Source organism: Argopecten irradians, chromosome 14 (assembly GCF_041381155.1).
Source record: "Argopecten irradians isolate NY chromosome 14, Ai_NY, whole genome shotgun sequence".
Lineage (NCBI taxonomy): Eukaryota > Metazoa > Mollusca > Bivalvia > Pectinida > Pectinidae > Argopecten > Argopecten irradians.
The window spans coordinates 23,350,736-23,371,437 of record NC_091147.1 but is presented as its reverse complement, the minus strand read 5'-3'; the positions used below and the strand labels follow the sequence as shown (position 1 = coordinate 23,371,437).

The 20,702-nt window shown below is 33.0% G+C and overlaps 2 protein-coding genes across 2 annotated transcripts in view; one reads left to right on the top strand and one right to left on the bottom strand.

The window, feature by feature from the left end:
• The window catches only part of LOC138308190 (GRIP and coiled-coil domain-containing protein 2-like), a 31,969-nt gene extending 31,316 nt beyond the window's left edge, over nt 1–653 (bottom strand). Inside the window, exon 1 of the mRNA XM_069249134.1 lies at nt 555–653. Within this exon, the coding sequence (XP_069105235.1) occupies nt 555–560 (6 nt within the window). The 5' untranslated portion in view covers nt 561–653. The remainder of the gene's footprint in view (nt 1–554) is intronic.
• A 389-nt stretch (nt 654–1,042) lies between these two features.
• Nucleotides 1,043–20,134, top strand: LOC138308350 (tetraspanin-7-like). The gene is made up of 7 exons (XM_069249342.1): nt 1,043–1,238; nt 3,131–3,319; nt 13,122–13,196; nt 13,926–14,021; nt 14,471–14,617; nt 15,374–15,457; nt 16,617–20,134. Exons 1-7 carry the CDS (start codon nt 1,146–1,148, stop codon nt 16,686–16,688), a joined length of 756 nt encoding a protein of 251 aa, XP_069105443.1. The 5' UTR covers nt 1,043–1,145; the 3' UTR covers nt 16,689–20,134.
• The last annotated feature ends 568 nt before the right edge of the window (nt 20,135–20,702 follow it).

Genomic DNA, 20,702 nt, shown 5'->3' with positions numbered 1-20,702 from the left:
TTTTTAGTAATAGTTAATGGGGTTGTTCATGGCATCTCTGAACATTTTATTTTGTCCAAAAATTGTTAATAGCTACGGTATAATAAATAAATTTGAAGCTTCTATTTGACTATACCAACTGATGAAATGATTTGGCTTTATCCTTCCTAACGTTTATCTTCTAGTATTTAACAAAAGTGTTAGGATTTGCGAAAAATATGTTTTTAGCACATATGTGAATAGCTGGTACATTTTTGGTCTGTTGGATTTACTTTAGAAAATGTTTGAATAGATACATGAACATGTATTTATCGAATTTCAATTGAAATTAGGAATCTCGCTTCAAAATGCAAAGTATTGGAATATATTGAATTAGATCACCGTGCCGACAGCCATTATCAAAAACTTCCGCCAGCTGTCGTGAAAACTAACAGGACACCTGTCAATTTTGTTGTAACGACCAGTTACGGCAGACGACATGTAACACGTCACGTATGGACAATATAATTTGCTAGGAGACCAAATTAGCTAGCATTTGCATTCCACATTCAAAACAAAATAATGCTATCACTTACAGCCATCGTGACTTCTCTTCTCAAGGATTGTTTGATGTCAAATTAGTTTCTGCATTGGTTGCTGTTTAGACGCCTTTGCATTTCCGGAAGTGAACGTGGAATCGTTTATAAAATTAAAAACGACCACTGTCGTAACTTACGGAATACATTTTTGATGACTGTATTTTTTTTATAAATGGTAATGCATATTCATATAAAATACATTAAACCTATTTTGTAACATGTTTCCTTTTTTTGTCAATCTTATAACATGCAGAAAATGCGTCAATGTTAAGAAAGGCGCACAGTGCTTGGAAATGAAAATGAAAATAAATCTGAAAATGATGTTGAAATAGAAAAAACACGCAGAAGAAACTGATCTTTTGTCTAACAAAGTAGTCTACATATGAATAAAATAAAAGCTCAGAAAATCTGTATTGTTTTTTAATCCGTGTCCGTCACTTATTCACAAGTTATCACGTTAATTTAATTTCCTGTCTTACCTTATTGATTTTACTTCCGGTTTAAAACTCCCACGGTCTGTCATAATAAATTTCTGCAGTGACATAACGGATTCTCCCTTTTGTCTGGGATTATTTGCACTTTTACACTATGGATCAAGGACGGGCAAAATCGGCCATGGCCACGGGACCAGCCGTCACTTGTATGAAAACTCTTTTGATGGTGTTTAATTTTCTGTTCTGGGTAAGTTGTTGGTTTGTTTTGGTAAACAGTGTCAGTGAGTGCTGGATAATTATATGGTAGACTGATATCGTACCACATGTCAAGCTCCCCCAGCCGCTGTATCTATGGCACTCAGTCTCAGATAATACATGTTTCTTACTTCTGTATAGCAAATGCTGATCTCAGCATATTTGATTAAAATAAAAACAGAAATTCTTGATTTCTGATCTAAGTAATCTACAATGTAATTAGTTAATTTCTACTAATTAAGAAATGTCTCTTGCCTAAAAAATTGAAACAGATCAGGTCTTCAGATAAAATCTACAAAGAAATTCCTATACCTTTTAGTTTTCAAGTGTTATATTTTATATAAAATTTCAATTCTGCCATTTCTGTTGTATGGCTTAATTTGCCATATGGTGTAAATAAGTGTGAAAAATTTATGTACAGCTGCCATGTTATATTTATAGTTATACCTGATAAAATCTTTCATCATGTAACATTTCGGTTTTACAAGTATTAATATACTTGTGAATTAAAAAAAAAATAGATGACATACGATAGTCCTTCAATCAAGTTTAATTACAATTTTCCAAAAGCTTTGTTAGCTTCACATAATTATTTAAATTTTCGTATTATGCTTGCAGGTTTAACAACATTAAAACTCATGTGCAGTAAATAAGGACACAAATTAAAATTAAATTAAAATTGGTTTGAAGGACATTAAAGACTCAGCAATTGACAAAAAGTATTTTTTCTATATATCGAAACTTGGAGCACACAACTTAGTTTTTTTCTTCAATTACAAAAGTTCGAAACTTGGAGCACACAACTTAGTTTTTTTCTTCAGTTACAAAAGTTACTTATTTTACACCATAACCACGATTGAAAAATTTTGAACTTCCAATTTTACTTCAAGATAGAAATATCAAAAATAATTAATTGTATCCCTAAAAAATTCTGTGGCACTATACCTAATATGGAATGAAGTAATGATTGTCCATGGACCATAAGCAAAATATATCATTTGTGGTATGTACACATATAAACTGTACATAATTAAATACCAACTATTGTTCAAATTATAAGTAACATTTATGCTCTGTTGGTGGTGGAGCATCTTTAGGAGTTGCATAAATTGGTAATTGTTATATATAATTCAAAATAAAATTTAACTTTCACTTTAATCATATCCCATCAATTTGTATCAACAGATTATTGATATAAGCTCAAACAAGAGCAATGAAAATTTTTTTCATTACTTATATATTCATCCAATGACCATAGATAGAGGATAAACATGAATTAAAACTTAAATAAATTACCATATTCGCCATAATTAGTGACTCTCCCCCTATAAGTGCCCCCTCCCCTCTTCAAGAAGAGTTGAAGTAATATAAATGCCTTCAGCCCTATATTATAAATGCCCCTCTCCGTCCCATAGATTTAACAATGTTTTATAACTAGGTATCATGCTTATATATATATATATATAACAAAAGCATTGTATTCCATATTACATGAACTTGCAATTGTGAGTCATTCATATGTAAAATGACATATTAATAGAAAGAAAAGCAAATGTACATGTAGGTTTACTGGTACAGATTAATGTGCTAGTATGAGTTCATGCAGATTAAAATATGACTGACTACTTTTGTTAAAAGGTTTTTCATGCATAACTTACATTTTTCTTAGCTAATAACTTCCCATGTGATAACAAACAATAAAGTTTCTTTGGTATCATTTAGAATGGCTGTTTCTCTATAAATAACTATCAGTTGAAACTTCAGTGAATCAGAATTTTGGAATATTTTCTTTTTCAGTTGGACTTGGTCTACATACGATGTATTGATCTTCCTAGAACTTTTTAAGCATAGAAAAATGAAAAGGATATTATTGTGATATTTCAGATCACTGGAATTGTTATCCTGGCCCTTGGAATCTGGACCAAAGTGGACCTGTACAAGTATATGGAACTATCTTCCATTTACTACAGAGAATCCCCATATGTCCTCATTGGTGTTGGAGCGGTCATCATTCTGGTTGGATCTTTAGGCTGCTGCTGTACTATCAAGGGCAATTCTGTTTTACTTTATATGGTAAGTCTTCAAATTTTTCTCAAATACGAAAAATCTTTTTACATTTTATCTTTAAAAATCACTGGTTTGAAATACATTGTATATTAGAGATGAAAGACTCACACACTTAAAGATGCTCCACTGCTGAAAAATGGTATTATTTTACTATCAAAAACAGGAGCAGACGATTTGGTATTTTTCTTCAGTTACAAAAGTTACGTACCTTACACAACTACCAGTCCACCATTGAAAAGTTTGAGCTTCTAACATTATTTTAAGTTAGAGATATAGAAAATAATGAATTGCATCCCGAACAAATTCTGTGGCACTATATCCTATATGGAATGAAGTACTGATTGCCCATGCACCAAAGGCAAAATAAATTATTTCATATCATATTTTGTGTTAAAACACCAATTATTGTTCAAATGATGAATATCATTTATGCTCTGTAGGCGGTGGAACAAAATTCTTGAAACTGAATTTGCTATAATAATTTTAAGATAGAATGTATTTAGTCCTTTGTTTATAATAGTACATATCTTATATATCCAATAATGGTAGTTGGGATTACTGTATTAGACCCCATAAGCGCCAGGACATTTCAAAAATGGAAAAAATGCTTAATAAGACTTAATTATGTGCAAACCTATACAATTTTGATTGTTTTGGTCTTATACACGAGCAATGGAAATTGAGGCCTCACAAAGGGGGAGAGGCACTTATAGGGACATGGGCGATTATTTGGTCAAATACGGTACATGTGTTTAAAAAATCAATATACATTTTGTAGCCAGTTATTTATTTTATGGAATATTTTCACCATTTTGAATGACACAGGAAATGGTCCACCTTATGTACAATGTATCATAAGCTGCCATGGCAACACAACTTTGATTAAGATGGATGAGAAATTATATATATATCTTTCATCTTGAATATTCAAAGGTTATAGTAATATGTATCATGTGATCAGGTGCCGACAAATGTACATTGTAACAATAGATTTTGTTTTATTGGTAAAACTCTCAACTGTAACCAAGAACATCAAACATCAATACATTGTATTTCATTGGCATTCCCCAATATATTAATGATGTGATGTACATGTAATTCATGTTAATATTTTAGATACCATACCTGCACTAACATTGTTGACTATCTTAACTTGAATGAATACATGTGTATGGTCTATTGAAGGAAAAATACTGACAGCTGTGTGAACATCTAAGTGGAATTAATGTGTCTGTAATGTATAATTAATGAACATCTTCCGGTCAATAAGTTTAATTCATATATATATACACTGTAGCTGTAATGTATAATTAATGAACATCAACCAATAAGTGTAATTAATATATATGTAACTGTAATGTATAATTAACAAGACTTGTCTATATGTGATAATATTCTGGGTTTTTCCCCCAATACTGTTAGTAACAGACATTTTATAACGTAAACAAATAACACCTATGTATATATATATGGGTATGTCAATAGTTAACAGTAATTGTGTAACAGCTAGCAAGGAGAGGAGAAAATGTAGTAGCCATACTGGATTCGAACCGAAAACTTCTGAACACTGGCATGGCCGGGTGTTTTAACAAAGTCCTAAAATCTTCACCCTAAAAGACACCCAAGAACCTGTGTAGTAAAATTGATTAACACATGACACAAATTTATGTAAGAGAAGATTTATCCTTTATTACAAGTATATTTATATAGAAAACAAAAAGGAAATAATAATCTAGGACAATTATAATAAGAATTATTAGGAATTTTGAGGCTCCATGATTTTATTCTGCGCAACTTCGAAAAACAATAGTTTAATATGTGGCATCACCTAAAGGTTGTCAGCTCTGAAGACACAACTTGAGATAATGATGAAGAAAACTCAACAACAGGGAGTGCTGGACTCGGTAAAGAAATTATTATATAAACTCCCAACCACTTACAGGAAAGAGCAAAATATAAACAAATACATCCACTGATATGGAAAACAACAAAAGTACGTATATTGGGATATTTATCCAGATACTTGAGGAGAGAGTGCTATCTAAGTCATCGTCATCACTTGTCATACAAAACAGGGTCATATATATCACAAAGAACGTTTGGCCTTTCTTGAGTAAAATTGAAAATCATATTTTGAAGCCGCAGAACATGGAACCATCAGGTCTTATATTAGTGTTGGGTGATCTCCCTTTTACTCTGACCCAGACCTGGTCACCAGGACTAAGATTGACAATGGCAGTAGTGCTAGACGCTTCATCAAAGTCTGTGTCACCAGCACGAGAATAGGCCACGGCGACACTGTTCTTTACCAACTCACTGTCAATATAATTATATGGCTGATTTAAGAAATGAGGACCAGATGCATATATAGTCCAAGAAAACACATAAGCTCCTTCCATCGGGCAGGTAAACACACCCGAATTTTGACTGTAATGGCTGCCATTGTTGGTAACGACATTCTCAAACAGGATCGCCTGTTCATTAGCAATGTTGTTTAGCATATGTTTTAAAGATGAAAAAGATGGTATTGATAAGATGATAAGACTAATAGTTTGTCCTCATATCTACACGTCATAGAGAACGTGTGTATATGTTATGTAAAATCATAAAGATAAAGATTTCTTTCACATGCAATTTAATTTCCTGAATTTTGCAATCCAAGTAAATTCTTAAAGATGCTCCACTGCCGACAGAGCATAAGTGATAGTCATCATTTGAACAATAATTGGTGTTTAATCTTGTATATATATGACTAATTAACTCAAAAAATAATAAAAAATAATTTATTTCGTCATTGGTACATGTGCAATTAGTACTTCATTCCATATAGAATATAGTGACACGGAATTTTTTCGGGATGCAATTGATTATTTTTCATATTTTTAACTTAAAGTAAAATTAGAAGCTCAAACTTTTCAATTGTTGTAATGGTGTAAATTAAGTAACTTTTGCAACTGAAGAAAAAAACTGAATCGTCTGCTCCTGTTTTTGATGGTAAAAAATACCATTTGTCAGCGATGGAAAATCTTTAAAAGTTTATCTTCATAAATCAATATCCACACCACTCATAATGGTAAAATTTCCATTCAATTTTTTAAATCCATGAAATTTAAACTTTTCAAGTCAATTTCAAGCTGGATTTTATGGCTAAAGCTAAAAACCCAATATTTGTTGCCCAGAACACTACTCAATATATTATTGAACACAAAAATTGAAGAAATAGTTAGGCAAGTTTTTCGTCTTCTCTGGTACTGTCATTGATTGTATATTGTACAAATAATTGAATGGCTGTTAAGGCCATGGGCCTCTTGTTATCATTTTGGTTTATTTTACTTTACAGGTGTAAATGTTACTAGGATCATATATATTATATTACAGGTGTAAAGGTCACTTAGGGGTCATGTAAATTGGGCTATTTCTGATAGGTTACTTGGTGTCATGCAAATTGAGGTACATGTTAAAGGTTACTTGGGGTCGTGTAAATTGAGGTACATGTTAAAGGTTACTTGGGGTCATGTAAATTGAGGTACATGTTAAAGGTTACTTGGGGTCGTGTAAATTGAGGTACATGTTAAAGGTTACTTGGGGTCATGTAAATTGAGGTACATGTTAAAGGTTACTTGGGGTCATGTAAATTGGGTTACATGTTAAAGGTTACTTGGGGTCATACAGATTGAGTTACATATTAAAGGTTACTTGGGGTAAATTAAATTGGGTTACTTGTGATAGGTTACTTGGGGTCATGCAAATTGGTTTACATGTTAAAGGTTACTTGGGGTCATGCAAATTGGTTTACATGTTAAAGGTTACTCGAGGCCATGCAAATTGGGTTACAGGTGTAAAAGTAAATTACGTGAATTAAAAATGTGAAAAAAATACAACTAAATTCATTTATATTTACTGTAGTCAGATGACAATTACAACACCAGCTGTTTATTGTTAGTACTAGGAGAATAGCTAGAGGCACCCAAGACCAGGTATAAAGAGAATTGTGATGTGTCAAATATATTTTGTTGAAGCCACCAGGACCTCAGGTGAGGTTGGCTAATTGTGTCTGTTTATAATGAGTTGTTGATTTGATGAATCCATAAGGCTGTTCAGATGGACAAAACCAAATCATTTTCATGATGTAATTTATCGAAGGACATATTGATTTTGTCCACCACTATCGGTTCCCATGGAAACATGATTGCAGGAGATTTTGTTATATTGCACAATCATTATTTCTAGATTGGAGTTGTAACATTTTCTATTGGCTTCCACTAAAATAACTTGATCAATATAGTTTCCTGCTATGTGTGTCTGGTGAAACTTTGTTAATTAGCTGGGAATTACCTTATATGGACAGAGAAGTACTAGCAATAGATTAGAATCTGATTTATTGTAAAATTTTATGTAAATTGTATGTTATTATGCAAGTAAAGGCTAAAATGGGAAATTGCATTCGATAGAAAAATAGTCTGTACTATTTTGTGCAAGTTACCTCTGCATAACAACTTGAATTCAGTAGAATTAGTAGTTGTTACCTCAAGACTTGGAAATGTTAGTCTGCAATCTAAACTATCTATAAAGACCTACTTATGGGGCAAAATAAAACATAGTCAAGTGATCTACAGTCAAACCTGCATTAGTGACCACCTCTGTATAAAACCATCTGCTTGATAAGACCACCTTTTCAGGGTCCCAAATGGTTAATTTCAGCTCAATTTGACCTGTGTATAAAGACCACCTGGCTATAAAGACCATTTTTCTTGGTCCTTTGGGTGGTCTTTATAGACAGGTTTGACTGTATGTAGTTCCCAAGCAAACCATGACCATGGTTGACCATGGATAAACCATGATATCAGAACCATGGTCAACCAGGGTCAACCACAGTCACTTTCTGCAGCGGTTGTTATGTAGTACCAGTTTTGTTGACATTGGCCCTCTGTGTAGTCTGACTTCAAGTAAGTGAGCCCACTATACTAAGGTGGCTAATTTGGTATGTTAGACTGTCTTTTCTGAAACATCAAACATGGAATTGACTTAATTATAAATATTTCATTCAGCACACCGAATTGTTATTGTTGATTTGATTTGATTGGTGTAACTCTCTGTGTCATTTAAAGAATGCCAGGTTTAAGTGTTGGAGGAAAGCTGGAGTACCCAGAGATAAAAACACTGACTATTGGTTAACTGCCTCACATGGAATTCAAATTCACATCCCAGAGATGTTGGGATGATACTGGGATACCCTAACCATTTTAAAATTGGTTCGCGATGCTTATGCTATTGTGAAATATTTACATGTATATCCTTAGGATGATCATCTGTGTACCAATTTGATATTACATACAGAAAATATATCCTGGTTTCCAATATCACTATAATTTGGTTAAAGCACTGAAGAAAAAGCAGTGTTTTAAAACCCTGATACCCTTCGGTAGATATTCATGGTTGAATGGATGACTGTCTGACAAAATCAATAAGAGTTAAGTAGATAAAAGTGTTTGTATCTGTACAGAGCCTCTGCCTACCAGACCCTGCAGCCTTACAACTATTGATTTCCATAGGAAGCTTACCTATATAACTTTATTTGTTTACTATTTTTTATGCAAGTCACAAAAAGGACCAGGCATATAGTCTACCCATTTGGTGTCCTATGTATACTAGAATATATACCCATAATACAAATATTTTTTAGGTCATCTGACCGAAGGTCAGGATGACCTATTGTCATCGTGTTTCGTCCGTTATCGTGCGCCGTGCGCCGTGCGTCGTGCGTAAAACTATTTATACAAAAGCCTACTCCTCCTAAACCCTTGAGTGAATTACATCCATATTTGGTGTGAAACATCCTTGGGGAAGGGCAATCATATTTTACATAAATGAGATAGGTCCGACCCCTAGGGGCAGAGGGGCGGGGCCCCAAAAGGGCAAATTTTCTTAATTTTAGCTTTTAAATCCTACTCCTCCTTCATCCTTGGATGGATTTCATCCATATTTGGTGTGAAACATCATTGGGGACGGACAATCATATTTTATATAAATGAGCCTGGCCGACCCCTAGGGGCTGAGGGGTGGGGCCCCAAAAGGACAAATTTTCTTAATTTTAGCTTTAAAATCCTACTCCTCCTTCATCCTTGGAAGGATTTCATCCATATTATTTGGTGTGAAACATCATTGGGGACGGACAATCATATTTTATATAAATGAGCCTGGTCCGACACCTAGGGGCTGAGGGGTGGGGCCCCAAAAGTGCAAATTTTCTTAATTTTAGCTTTAAAATCCTACTCCTCCTTCATCCTTGGATGGATTTCATCCATATTTGGTGTGAAACATCATTGGGGACGGACAATCATATTTTATATAAATGAGCCTTGTTGACCCCTAGGGGCTTAGGGATGGGGCCCCAAAAGGGCAAATTTTCTTAATTTTGTCTTTAAAATCCTACTCCTCCTTCATCCTTGGATGAATTTCATCCATATTTGGTGTCAAACATCATTGGGGAAGGACAATCATATTTTATATAAATGAGTCTGGTCTGACCCCTAGGGGCTGAGGGTTGGGGCCCCAAAAGGGCAAATTTTCTTAATTTTAGCTATTTTCAGGTTTTGGTCTCCGATCTCAATGAAAAATTTGTCTATAGGGGTTTTAATTGATGCCGAACAACATGCAAACATTTTCGTAAAGATTTTGGTATTCCAAGATGGCCACTGGCCCACTTCCTTTTTTCAGGTTTCAGTCTCCGATCTCAGTGAAAATTGGTCTATAGGGGTTTTAATTGATTCAGAAGGGGGAACTTTAGGTGAGGACAATCATATTTCATAAAGGACCGAGCTAAGACCCATGGGGATAGTACGGCGGAGGTCCAAAATGGGAGCTTTGCTGAAATTTGGCTTTAAAATCTGACGACTCCTCATATTAATCCTTAAATGGGTTACAACCATATATGGATGAAGGGCTACCAAGTTTGTTCAACAAATGACATTTACCTATTTCAGAAACTTACATATTTAACTAAGGAGTTCCTTGTATTGTTTATATTAATCATTAACCAATTCTTTATACTGTGACTTTGTTGTTTTGTGCCATGGGCCTCTTGTCATATTAGGAATATTTTTATATCCAAATTACGGTGGGTTACTGGTAATTTATTCTTTTTTATGCCTGTCATGTGGCGTCCAATGTATACTATTTTTAGAATACCTTGACCTCATAGCAATTTTAGTTTCACAATATTACAATCATATGACATTTTTGATACCAAAATGACATTTTTGATACCCAAATGATAGTGACAATCATTTATGCTTTTCAAAAGAACAGGGAGTGTCATCCATATTTTAAGAAACAATTTTGACATAGCAATAATACTGATGTTGATTCATAGCTGTATGAATGCAAACTGAACTTTATGATGGTATATGGGCGGCAGTGGCTGAGTGGTTTATATGATGTCCTGGCATTTTACCACTAGCCCTCCACCTATGGGATGCAAGTTTGAATCCGATGTGGGGCAGTTGCCAGATACTGACCACTAGTTGGTGGTTTTTCTTTGGATACTCCGACTTACGGCCATCAATAAACCTGGCATGTCCTTAAAGTTGTATGGTCTGTGACTTGCTGTATTTTGGTATAGAAAAAGTATTTAAACTGTTTTTCATATTTTTCTCCGCTTCTCTAAGTTTTATAAAATTTGTATTCGCAAAGTTATTAAATAATTAAATCTGAATATCAATTTTCAACATGTTCACATTTAAAATAGCTCAAAAATCTCTGAACTGTTCCGATCTGTACAGGTATTGACGACGTTGGCCAGGTGATACGACTCGAGAGTTCCGATCTGTACGGGTATCGCCGATGTCTGTCACGTAATGCAATGCGTTTTTCCAATATTGCCTGAATGTTTGAAACATAGCATTGACTGTGGCGGTTCTTTTCAAATGTGTGATATTTCATGCGACATTTACTGCTATGTCTATAGTATTTTGTTGCTTTCATGGATCTGAACCATCCTATATAAGCATCCATATTCACACATTGTATGTTTTATGTCAGTTTGCAATGGTGAAAATTACAAGAAATACAACTTTAAATGACCCTTTCTGTTAAACATTAGGATATTAAGCTAATAAACCTTGATGATATTACAATGCCACATGGTATATATATATAACTATACACATGTCAAATGCGTATTTTATATATAAATACAGGGGTCTAGATGTGGCAAAGTTGATTGGACCAAGCCCTTATATCATGTTCTAATGTTGATGGTTTTTCTCTGGGTACTCCGGATCTCCACCAACCTATCGACCTATAGCAAATCCTTTGATGACCCAGCTGACTGTTGATAAGCCTTAAAAATAAACAAGTAAACATAATTAAAATGCTGTTTTATCTTTAGCCCTTCATCATCAAATGGGGGGCTATTCAAATTGCCTTTTGTGTGCGGTTTGTCCGCCTATCTGTCCAGACGTCCATCCATCCTCCTGTCCTCCATCCATTAACAATTTTTGTTACCGCTTTTTTCCCAGAACGCAACTAAAGGATCTTTCTCTTTCATATGTAGGTTTCCCTAGGACCCTAGTTATGCATATTGCATGTTGGCTGTCTTGGATTTTGATAGTTGAAGTTTATTACTGCTATTTCCGAGAAAGTACAGAATTTATATATATATATATTTCAATTTTCACCGAAATTAGACTCAATGAAACTTCTTTAAAAATCCGGTTTCATTTGCTCATGAACTTGGGTATCTTAACATCGGTTTTCGTGCAAGGAGATATTTTATCTAGACCTAATTTTGAAGTGTACATGTAGCTTCCTACTAGGCCTAGGCATAGATCTAAACATCGGTGGTTTAAAAAAAGTACAAATATTACGAACAGATTTCTACAATTTTAAAAGCATTTTTATGAACTCTTGTTCTACTGACTCTTGTGTATCGTTCGAGTCGAGCAACATTGCCTACGGAAGAAAAATAAAAAGTGCCATGTCCCTGTGTGATGTGTGCCGAAACTATGTTAAAATGTCACAGTTGCAAACAAATGATGAAGCCTAAACGGCGATAAGAAATACTATATAAAAGTCAATGTGTGTTGATTTACCTTTAATCAGTTGTTTAACTTGTATCAAGGTTAAAGGCTACATAAACCACCAGAACTTTACACGTTACATGGTGACTCTCCATTTTGAATCGAAGCGGGAGACAGCCGTATCACACAGTCTAGATATCGTCGGTGGACCATTTTTGTAATCACCTCTTAATCTATTGTAAATATTTTATGTTTCATCTAGATTACATTGATAATCAAGTTGTTTCTAAATAAATGTATGACAAATTGAAACTTAATAAATGTATGACAAATTGAAATATTTGCGCTATTTATTTTTAATTTTAATTCGAATGACGCACTGTTTTCTTACGTCTGTCGTTGTAGACTTGCACAAGCCCAGAAACTCACATTTTTTAAAACAAAAATAAACAAAAATTAATACAATTGAATTGAAATATAAGGATTGAATCTTGCTTTGGTCGATTTCATGGGGTGATGAATTGAATTGCTCTTGAAACAAATTGAACGAACTGATTCAATTCTTAAATGTTCCTTAAGGGCCTCAGTTGTGCATAATGCATTTTAGGGCCAATTGATCTACGAGATGGCCAACAGGCTGTCATCTTAGATTTTGATTGTTGAAATTTGAAAAGCATTGTCAGACATGGATCTTTATTTGGTTGGAGCCAAGATCTCTCTCAGAGGATCTCTTGTTTTAAATGTTAAAATGCTGGACTAAATTATACAGTTATACTTTTTGGTTACAGTATGCTGTTTTCCTGGTCATAGTGTTTATAGTGGAGCTCAGTGCTGGAGCAGCAGGCTTTGTCTACAAGAGTAAGGTAAGTCGTCAGAAAATCAGAAATAAAAAGGTTATACACTTATACTATGGTGTAGCATCCATCCATCAACATTTCCTTTTAATCGGTACTAGTCAGAGAGTTTTGCATGGATTGTTACCAAATTTGGCCTGAAAATTCTTGGGAACGGGGAACAGGTTTGTATAAATGTTGTCCCTGCCTCCCCAGGGCTAGGAGGGGAGGGGCCCCAATAAGGGAAATAAGGGTAATTCTTAAAAATCATTACATTTAAACCTGTATATTGCTTGGCTTCACAAACCAGATGAGTGATACAGGCCCTTTTGGCCTCTTGTTGAACATTGTAATATATTAACTACATATAAACCATTTTACTGTTGTTTTCGAAGCTTCCAACATGTTTGTTTGCCAGGCTTTTATTGATTTCTACAGATTAGTTCATCTTCATTACTTGTGAGTTTCAATGTAATAGATTGGTACAATGGAAAATATGGAAAAAAGCTAGTCAACATTTTCAATCCGTTATGGGGCATACGTATAACATTACACAAGCTTGTTACAATCATTGTCTGAATCAAATAATTATCCATATTCCCGTTTCAGTTTTCATAAAATCTTATGGTTTTCAAAAGGTTACTGAAGAAAAATAACATGTCGGAAGTTTAGCCCAGTTATGTCACATAATCCTTTAATATCAGTCCTTTGTCAGTTTTCCATCATTTAGACTAATCACGATCTGTATTATATTTACAGTTGGAATCTGGATTTAAGGAAGGATTAGAGAAAGCTCTCCACAAATACAAGGTGGACACGGAGATCACCGGAGCTATGGACGACCTTCAGTCTCAGGTAACCTTAGCAACAATTCTTGATTTACATAATACAGAGTTACCTGCCCTTGCAGGTAGCTGTCTATTATGACATGACTTTATGATTGTAATATAATATTTTCTAGAGAAAACAATACATATTGTGTTTTGCACAAAATAATGATGTCTCCATTGATAGCTACATGCAAGGGAGACAACTCTGTAAAAAGCCAAAAAACGGAATATTCAAATCTTGACTTTATTTTAGGTTTATATAAGGAATTATTAACCTCAGAAAGGTGATCTGGCATAAGGAAATATCACTTTATCATCTTTCAAATACCACCTACCCCAATGTCATAATGTGTTCTTGAAGACCAGTACCCTAGGTAAAAAGACATTGGAGACGCTGCGTTTCATTGTTGTTTAACAATTTTACTTATGCATGTACTCTTCTTTCTACATATCATAATTTTGATTCTATTTTAGCTCAAGTGTTGCGGTATCCATGGTTACGGTGACTGGGTAAACAAGACGACCACTACGGACCACAAGATCCCTACTTCCTGTTGTATTGACCTGAACAAGTGTGCCTCTGAACCGTTACCAGACAACGTCAAAGACTGGTTCACTAAGGTGAGTTCAACCCTGATTATTGCACATACCCTGTATAAATCAAAATACATTCATATTTTTCTCGCTTCTGACAAAACTTTACACTATATATACTCAAATAAAGGACTGTTTTAGGCAGGGAATTTTAACTCAAATACTCTTATGGCTAGAACTGTTTTTGCGATTCGATCAGTTGACTTTAGGTTAAAATAATGAACTTGGACTGTAATTACTGCACAGTTAAGTTGTATTATGAATGGTGATTTGAGTCTAAACTAATGACTGTTTTAAGACTTCTTGCTATTTCTTGATCTTTTGTCTAGTCTTAGTATTGAAATGGCCTGATGTCATGTGCTGTAAACAATTAATATTTTTCAAATACAAATTTTTTTTAATCACAAGGAAAATTTAGTGAAAAGCATGCAATAAAAAAAGCTTTATATGAAAGGAATCTGACTTGTTGACATTACAAGAGGTTTGATGATTTATCGCTAATTTTTTGTTGGTGATGATATTTTCATGATATTGCAGCTTATTGCTATGACCATAAAAAATTTATCTGCAAAACCTATATTCATATAGCTATGTAGCTGAAATTTAATTTTCTTGTTTTTAGTTTAATTTGCAAAAATTTTGATATGTGTAAGTAATTGGCTATATATTTTAAACTATAATACAATAGCTGTTCATTGTAAAAGTTCCTTTTATTAACGTAACACAATAATTGGTAATTTAATTAATCAATTAATTTAATCAGTTTATTTTAATTTGTTGTAGGGATGTTACTCCACAGTGGTAGATTTTATGCAGAGTAACATGGGAATGATTGGAGGTGTTGCCCTGGGCATCTCATTCTTCCAGGTATGATTGTGTTACTATGGAAATATAACTTGTCAAAACCGACCCATGTCTAATCCGGATCTGATTAATCTGGCATTTTCCTTCTTAATTTATAGTAATTAGTTTAAACAGTATTTTATTCGTCTTTCGATACATCTACTTATAAACCATTGAATATTTGAGATCGGAAAACAAATCTTATATACACATGTAAATAATGAATGATTAATGGAAAATTAATACGGATAATGAAGTGATTAAAACCTGTATAATTCAGAAACTTGTCAATACTTGCCAAATTTGCTGATCCTGTAGTGTTATCCGGTTTATACAAGTTACACAGTACAAGCTACTGACAAATAATATCCCTTTGTTCTACATACTACAGCTTTGTGTTATCAGACAGGACTGTGATAGCTCCAATTGTTTAACATATTCCGAATTTGCATATTACAGAGTTATTTGCACTTGAGGGTAGGTATTGATTGTGACATCACGTGTTTGCGAGTGTAACGTCATTCTTCGAGAAATCGACGTGAATTGCGCTTACAAAACAATGACGTAACAATCGATACCTACCCACAAGGGAGCTAACTCTGTAATATATATAGACGGAATACTTTAAGTGTGAGGTAAACTTGTTACTATCGTCTGTATTTATGTATAAATGAATAAGCGCTATCCCCACAAATAAATGTCCCTTTCTAAAAGGTAAGAACCCTTTCCCAACAAATTAGCACATTTCCACACGAATTAACATCTGTCACTTCCAATAAGTGTCTGTTCTTACTGTTAAAATTGTTGACACTCTACTAAAGTTAAGTATGCTATTTATAGGTAAATTGTACTTAACTGCAAATCAATTGTAAAAATTTTAAAAAGTAAAGCACATTACCTTACTGTAAACCAAATAAATTCTGCATGCAATTACATTTGACATATTTCTTGAGATGTTAGAATCCACGAAAATTAATGGTCACAAAATTGAGTACAGGTTCAGAAAAACTATTGTTATCTAAATCACAAAATCAAATCCCCTCAAAAACTATGTTGGTTTGCAGTATTTTCCATGCTAACTATTAATTTACGGTAAATACAGGTAAAAGAAAATTCAATTAGTGCATTCATGCTAAGTAAAAAACCATGACTAAGATTTACACCATTGTCTTATTGTTAACAGGTGTTTGGTGCATTGTTGGCCTGCTGTCTGGCTAGAAACATCAACAAAGCCAAGTATGAACAAGTGGCATAGGAAATCCTATGATATTCCGGAATTTCCAGGTTACCAGAATTTGGGTGAAGATCTAATCTTTCGGTATCTCATGGTTGTTTCTCCACATGATAAAGCATTCTGATTCTTTATACACAGTTTCTAAAGTATATCCTTGTTCAGTCTATATTCAAATTAGAAGAAATAATTGTTTTTTTTCATTTGATAAAGCTGCAGACAAAATGGAATCATATCACAAAATCTAAAATTGGTCTTTTTAAAGTTAAAAGTTGTCTTAGTGTAAATGTACATATCTTAGCGGTACTGATACTTTAACCCATACTGCGCAAGAAACTTTGCGCTAAAATATAATTGTGCTATTCTGTAAGTCTGAGATAGACCAATTATTGTGAATGCATGAACTTATACTAATTGCGCCAATTTATTCAAAACAATTTTATACCAATATTCAATTTTGCTAAAATATGTACATTTACTTTATATAAATAAAATTGTCAATATTGACGATACAAAGTATCATAAAATCAATGTTTTATTTAAAAGAAAAAAAGGACAGAAATGTTTTATGTTAAACTATACTTCAGTATTGAAGTCAGTATTTTATTGCTTTATATGTTAATTCACTGCCTATAACATTTAGTGTGCTTCAATTTTAAATCTTTTTCTTTTGATTAAAGATGCTCAACCGCCGACAGAGTATAAATGATACCCATCATTTGAACAATAACATATGTGTGTGATCAACACATCAATTCATATAATTTATTTTGCTTTCAGTGCATGCACAATCAGGACTTAATTCCATAAAGGCCATAGTGAAGCGAAACCTTTTTTTGGGGGACACAATTAATTGCAGTATTTTAAGTATTTTTATCTTTAAATAAAATAAGAAGCTGAAATTTTTAATGTTGGTAATGTTGTAAAGTAAGTAACTTTATAACTGAAGAAAAATACTTATTCGTCTGCTCCTGTTTTTGATAAAGAAAAAATACTATTCTTCGGCGGCATAGCATCTTTAATACGTGTTTTTTGTATTCGAAGATCTGATGATTATTTTCAAGATGAAAATTTAGAAAAACTGTAAAGAAAGCTGGAATATTTATAGTACAGCATATTAAAAAATCCTTTATTTTCCTGTTAAATGATTTCCAATTTTGTAGATTTTTTTTCAAAGAATTTGATACTTATTATTTTGAAGAATTTTAGATAGAGCAAAGTTGTGTTTTTCTATATTTGCATATTACAGAGTTATCTGCCATTACAGGTACATATTTATTGTGACGTCATGTGTTTGCAATCGTAACATCATACTTTTCAGAGAAATGAGTTTCATCTAAAAAAATCAATTACATCACAATAGATATCTACATGCAAGGGAGGCAACTCTACAATAAGCAAAGATAGAATATTCAATGTATCATTCATGCTTTTAAAATGTGGAAAAAGATAACTTTATTATGTTATTGAGTGATGTTTTGAAATACAGTACATAACAAAATGTTAATGATAGAAATATCCCCATGTACATATCAAAAAAGTAAAGAAAAATACATATTTTAAAATCCAAGCATAATTATCAAAACTTAAAACATCATCAAAAGGTTCGACCCACCTATTCTTTATGCTTAAAAATTCCTCAAAATCCCACACGAAATGTATACTGGTAATTTACTTAAAACGTCTAGTTATGTTGGTATTTTTTTTAATATTTGTGTATCTGATATATAATGTCATGCTTGTCCTGTCCAGAGTTGTCTTTCCTGATTGAAGCTTACTTGGCTTAGCCTTTGTGATCTGTGTCTTAAAAAGCTTGTTCACTCTGATGCCATGTGCAGGCACTATTTTTTGACAGTTGCCATGATTACATGATCTATTTTTATTTCCATGCAGATTCAGTTGCCATGGTTACTGGGACCATTTTGCATTCGTAACAGAATGACTTACATTATATTATATAGTTACTGTACTTCCTTCTATCATATTATTTTATCATCATATTTACTAGTTCCTTTTCATACTTCCACTTAAATATCGTTGCCATGGTTACTGGGACCATTTGTTCTTCCGATAATAGTTGTCATGGTAAGGGTTCTACATTGATATATTTCCATTCAAATCAAGTTGTTTAGCTATTATGATATGAACGTTCGTTACATTTGGTTTAGATGGAGTTGATTTTGTTTATGGTAAGTGGTTTTGAAAACTATCAGCTGTTTATTTGAAAAAAATTCAAAGCATGTAATCGAGCTGTTACATGCACTTAATGTCTGTTGCTTCAGAGGGTAGGAGGAGGAGGGGAGGGGAACAGGGGAGTGTGTGTGGGTTGTTTACGTCAGAAAAAAAAACCCAGTGCCTGACAAACACAAATGTGATTTAGCTTGTAATGTTTTTTTGCATTTAATTAAAATCCCAGGTAAATTCAATTTACTGTCCACTTAATTACCACAAATATTGACTTTGGTTTACGGGACCATATACAATTGTATCATTATTTCCAAGATGTACTTTCATTTTGTTGCCTTGGTTACTGGGCCATATTCATCTTGTGTTTCTATTCATGACAAATTTAACTTTAAAAAGAATTTACATATATTGTAAAAGGATAAGTACTAACTGTATTTGTTAATTGGGAGATGATCTTGTTGTTAGCCAACCTGAAATAGAAATTTGCATATATATTTTTGTTTAACATGGTTAAATAATAACTCATTTGTTGTTATAGTAAACTTATATTTGTTGTATGGTTAAGGGAAGTGCAAATCATTAATATTAGATAGATACTTTTTTTTACAATATTCAAATATTGTAAATTTTACATTTTATGTGCAATATAAGATGAATATAGAATCTGTTGAAATTTTAAAGAATTATTTACCATAAATTGTAACTTATCCACAATATTGACAGACGCAAAATCTATTTTCTTTGCAACTGTGTATTTACATGTAAGTCGTTCATGTTTTAGATTATTTTATGAAGTTTCTATAGCTAATTCTTTTATTATAGGAATATGGATTAGATGTTTATTGTGATTATGTTTAAACACAAATCTTTCAATGATGAATTACCAAGTATTGAAGGAAATTTTAAAATGTTCAACTGTAAATGCACAATTTCAAATATCTTCAATGGTAATTTGATGACGGCCAGAATTGAATTAAACCAAATTTATGTAATTGTAAATGCATTTTTCTGTCCTTCATTTGATGAAAGTCGAAGACTTGAGACTTTTGTTTTTCTGTGATTGCCATTTCAATAGTACAATTTTGTTCAAAGGTGTTCAATATGTTATTCAATAAACTAGAACATGGCTACATACTCATATTAGAACCTTGAATACAGTACTTAAAATACCTGGTAAGAGGGGAAAAAATGCATTCAAATAAGCCTGTAAAAGTTGAGATTCTGTATAACATGTTTGTTGTTTACTAGCTTCATACTCGCTCTATGAAACACCAATATAAAATCTAGAAAAAACTAATTAATTATTATGGTTTTTAGATCTGTATGTAGGCTATCCATGAAAATTTCTGCCAAGAAATAAAAGGAAAGTAACGAATCATAAATGAAAGTACTGTACCCACAAACACTTCATGTTATATACATCACACCTTCAAGCCTGCAGAATTAGATCTGTCAAGATTTATGCATCTGAAAATGTTCAATTTGAATATTCCTCAAATCAAATATTGTCCTAACAAAATCTTTCTGTCTCATTGTTTTGTTTACATGTCTTGCATAATGTCACTTTGCTTTTTACCCGATATAATGTATAATGTCACTTTGCTTTTTACCCAATATAATGTATGATGTCCTTTACTCATTATTATAACTCCTGCTCTGTATATTATATAATATTATCTATAGAGGTGTGCCATATCTCCATGGTTACAACACCATATCTCCATGGTTACTACACCATATATCCATGGTAACAAGGTTACTACACCATATATCCATGGTTACAACATCATATCTCCATGGTTACGTTACAACACCATATCTCCATGATTACAACACCATATCACTAAGGTT

Bases quoted from the DNA above. Each gene is read 5' to 3' on its own strand.
- LOC138308350 (XM_069249342.1), top strand. From the start codon at position 1,146: ATGGATCAAGGACGGGCAAAATCGGCCATGGCCACGGGACCAGCCGTC. The intron at 1,239-3,130 runs GTAAGTTGTTGG...GTGATATTTCAG, and splicing joins TGTTTAATTTTCTGTTCTGG to ATCACTGGAATTGTTATCCT. The intron at 3,320-13,121 runs GTAAGTCTTCAA...TTTTGGTTACAG, and splicing joins ATTCTGTTTTACTTTATATG to TATGCTGTTTTCCTGGTCAT.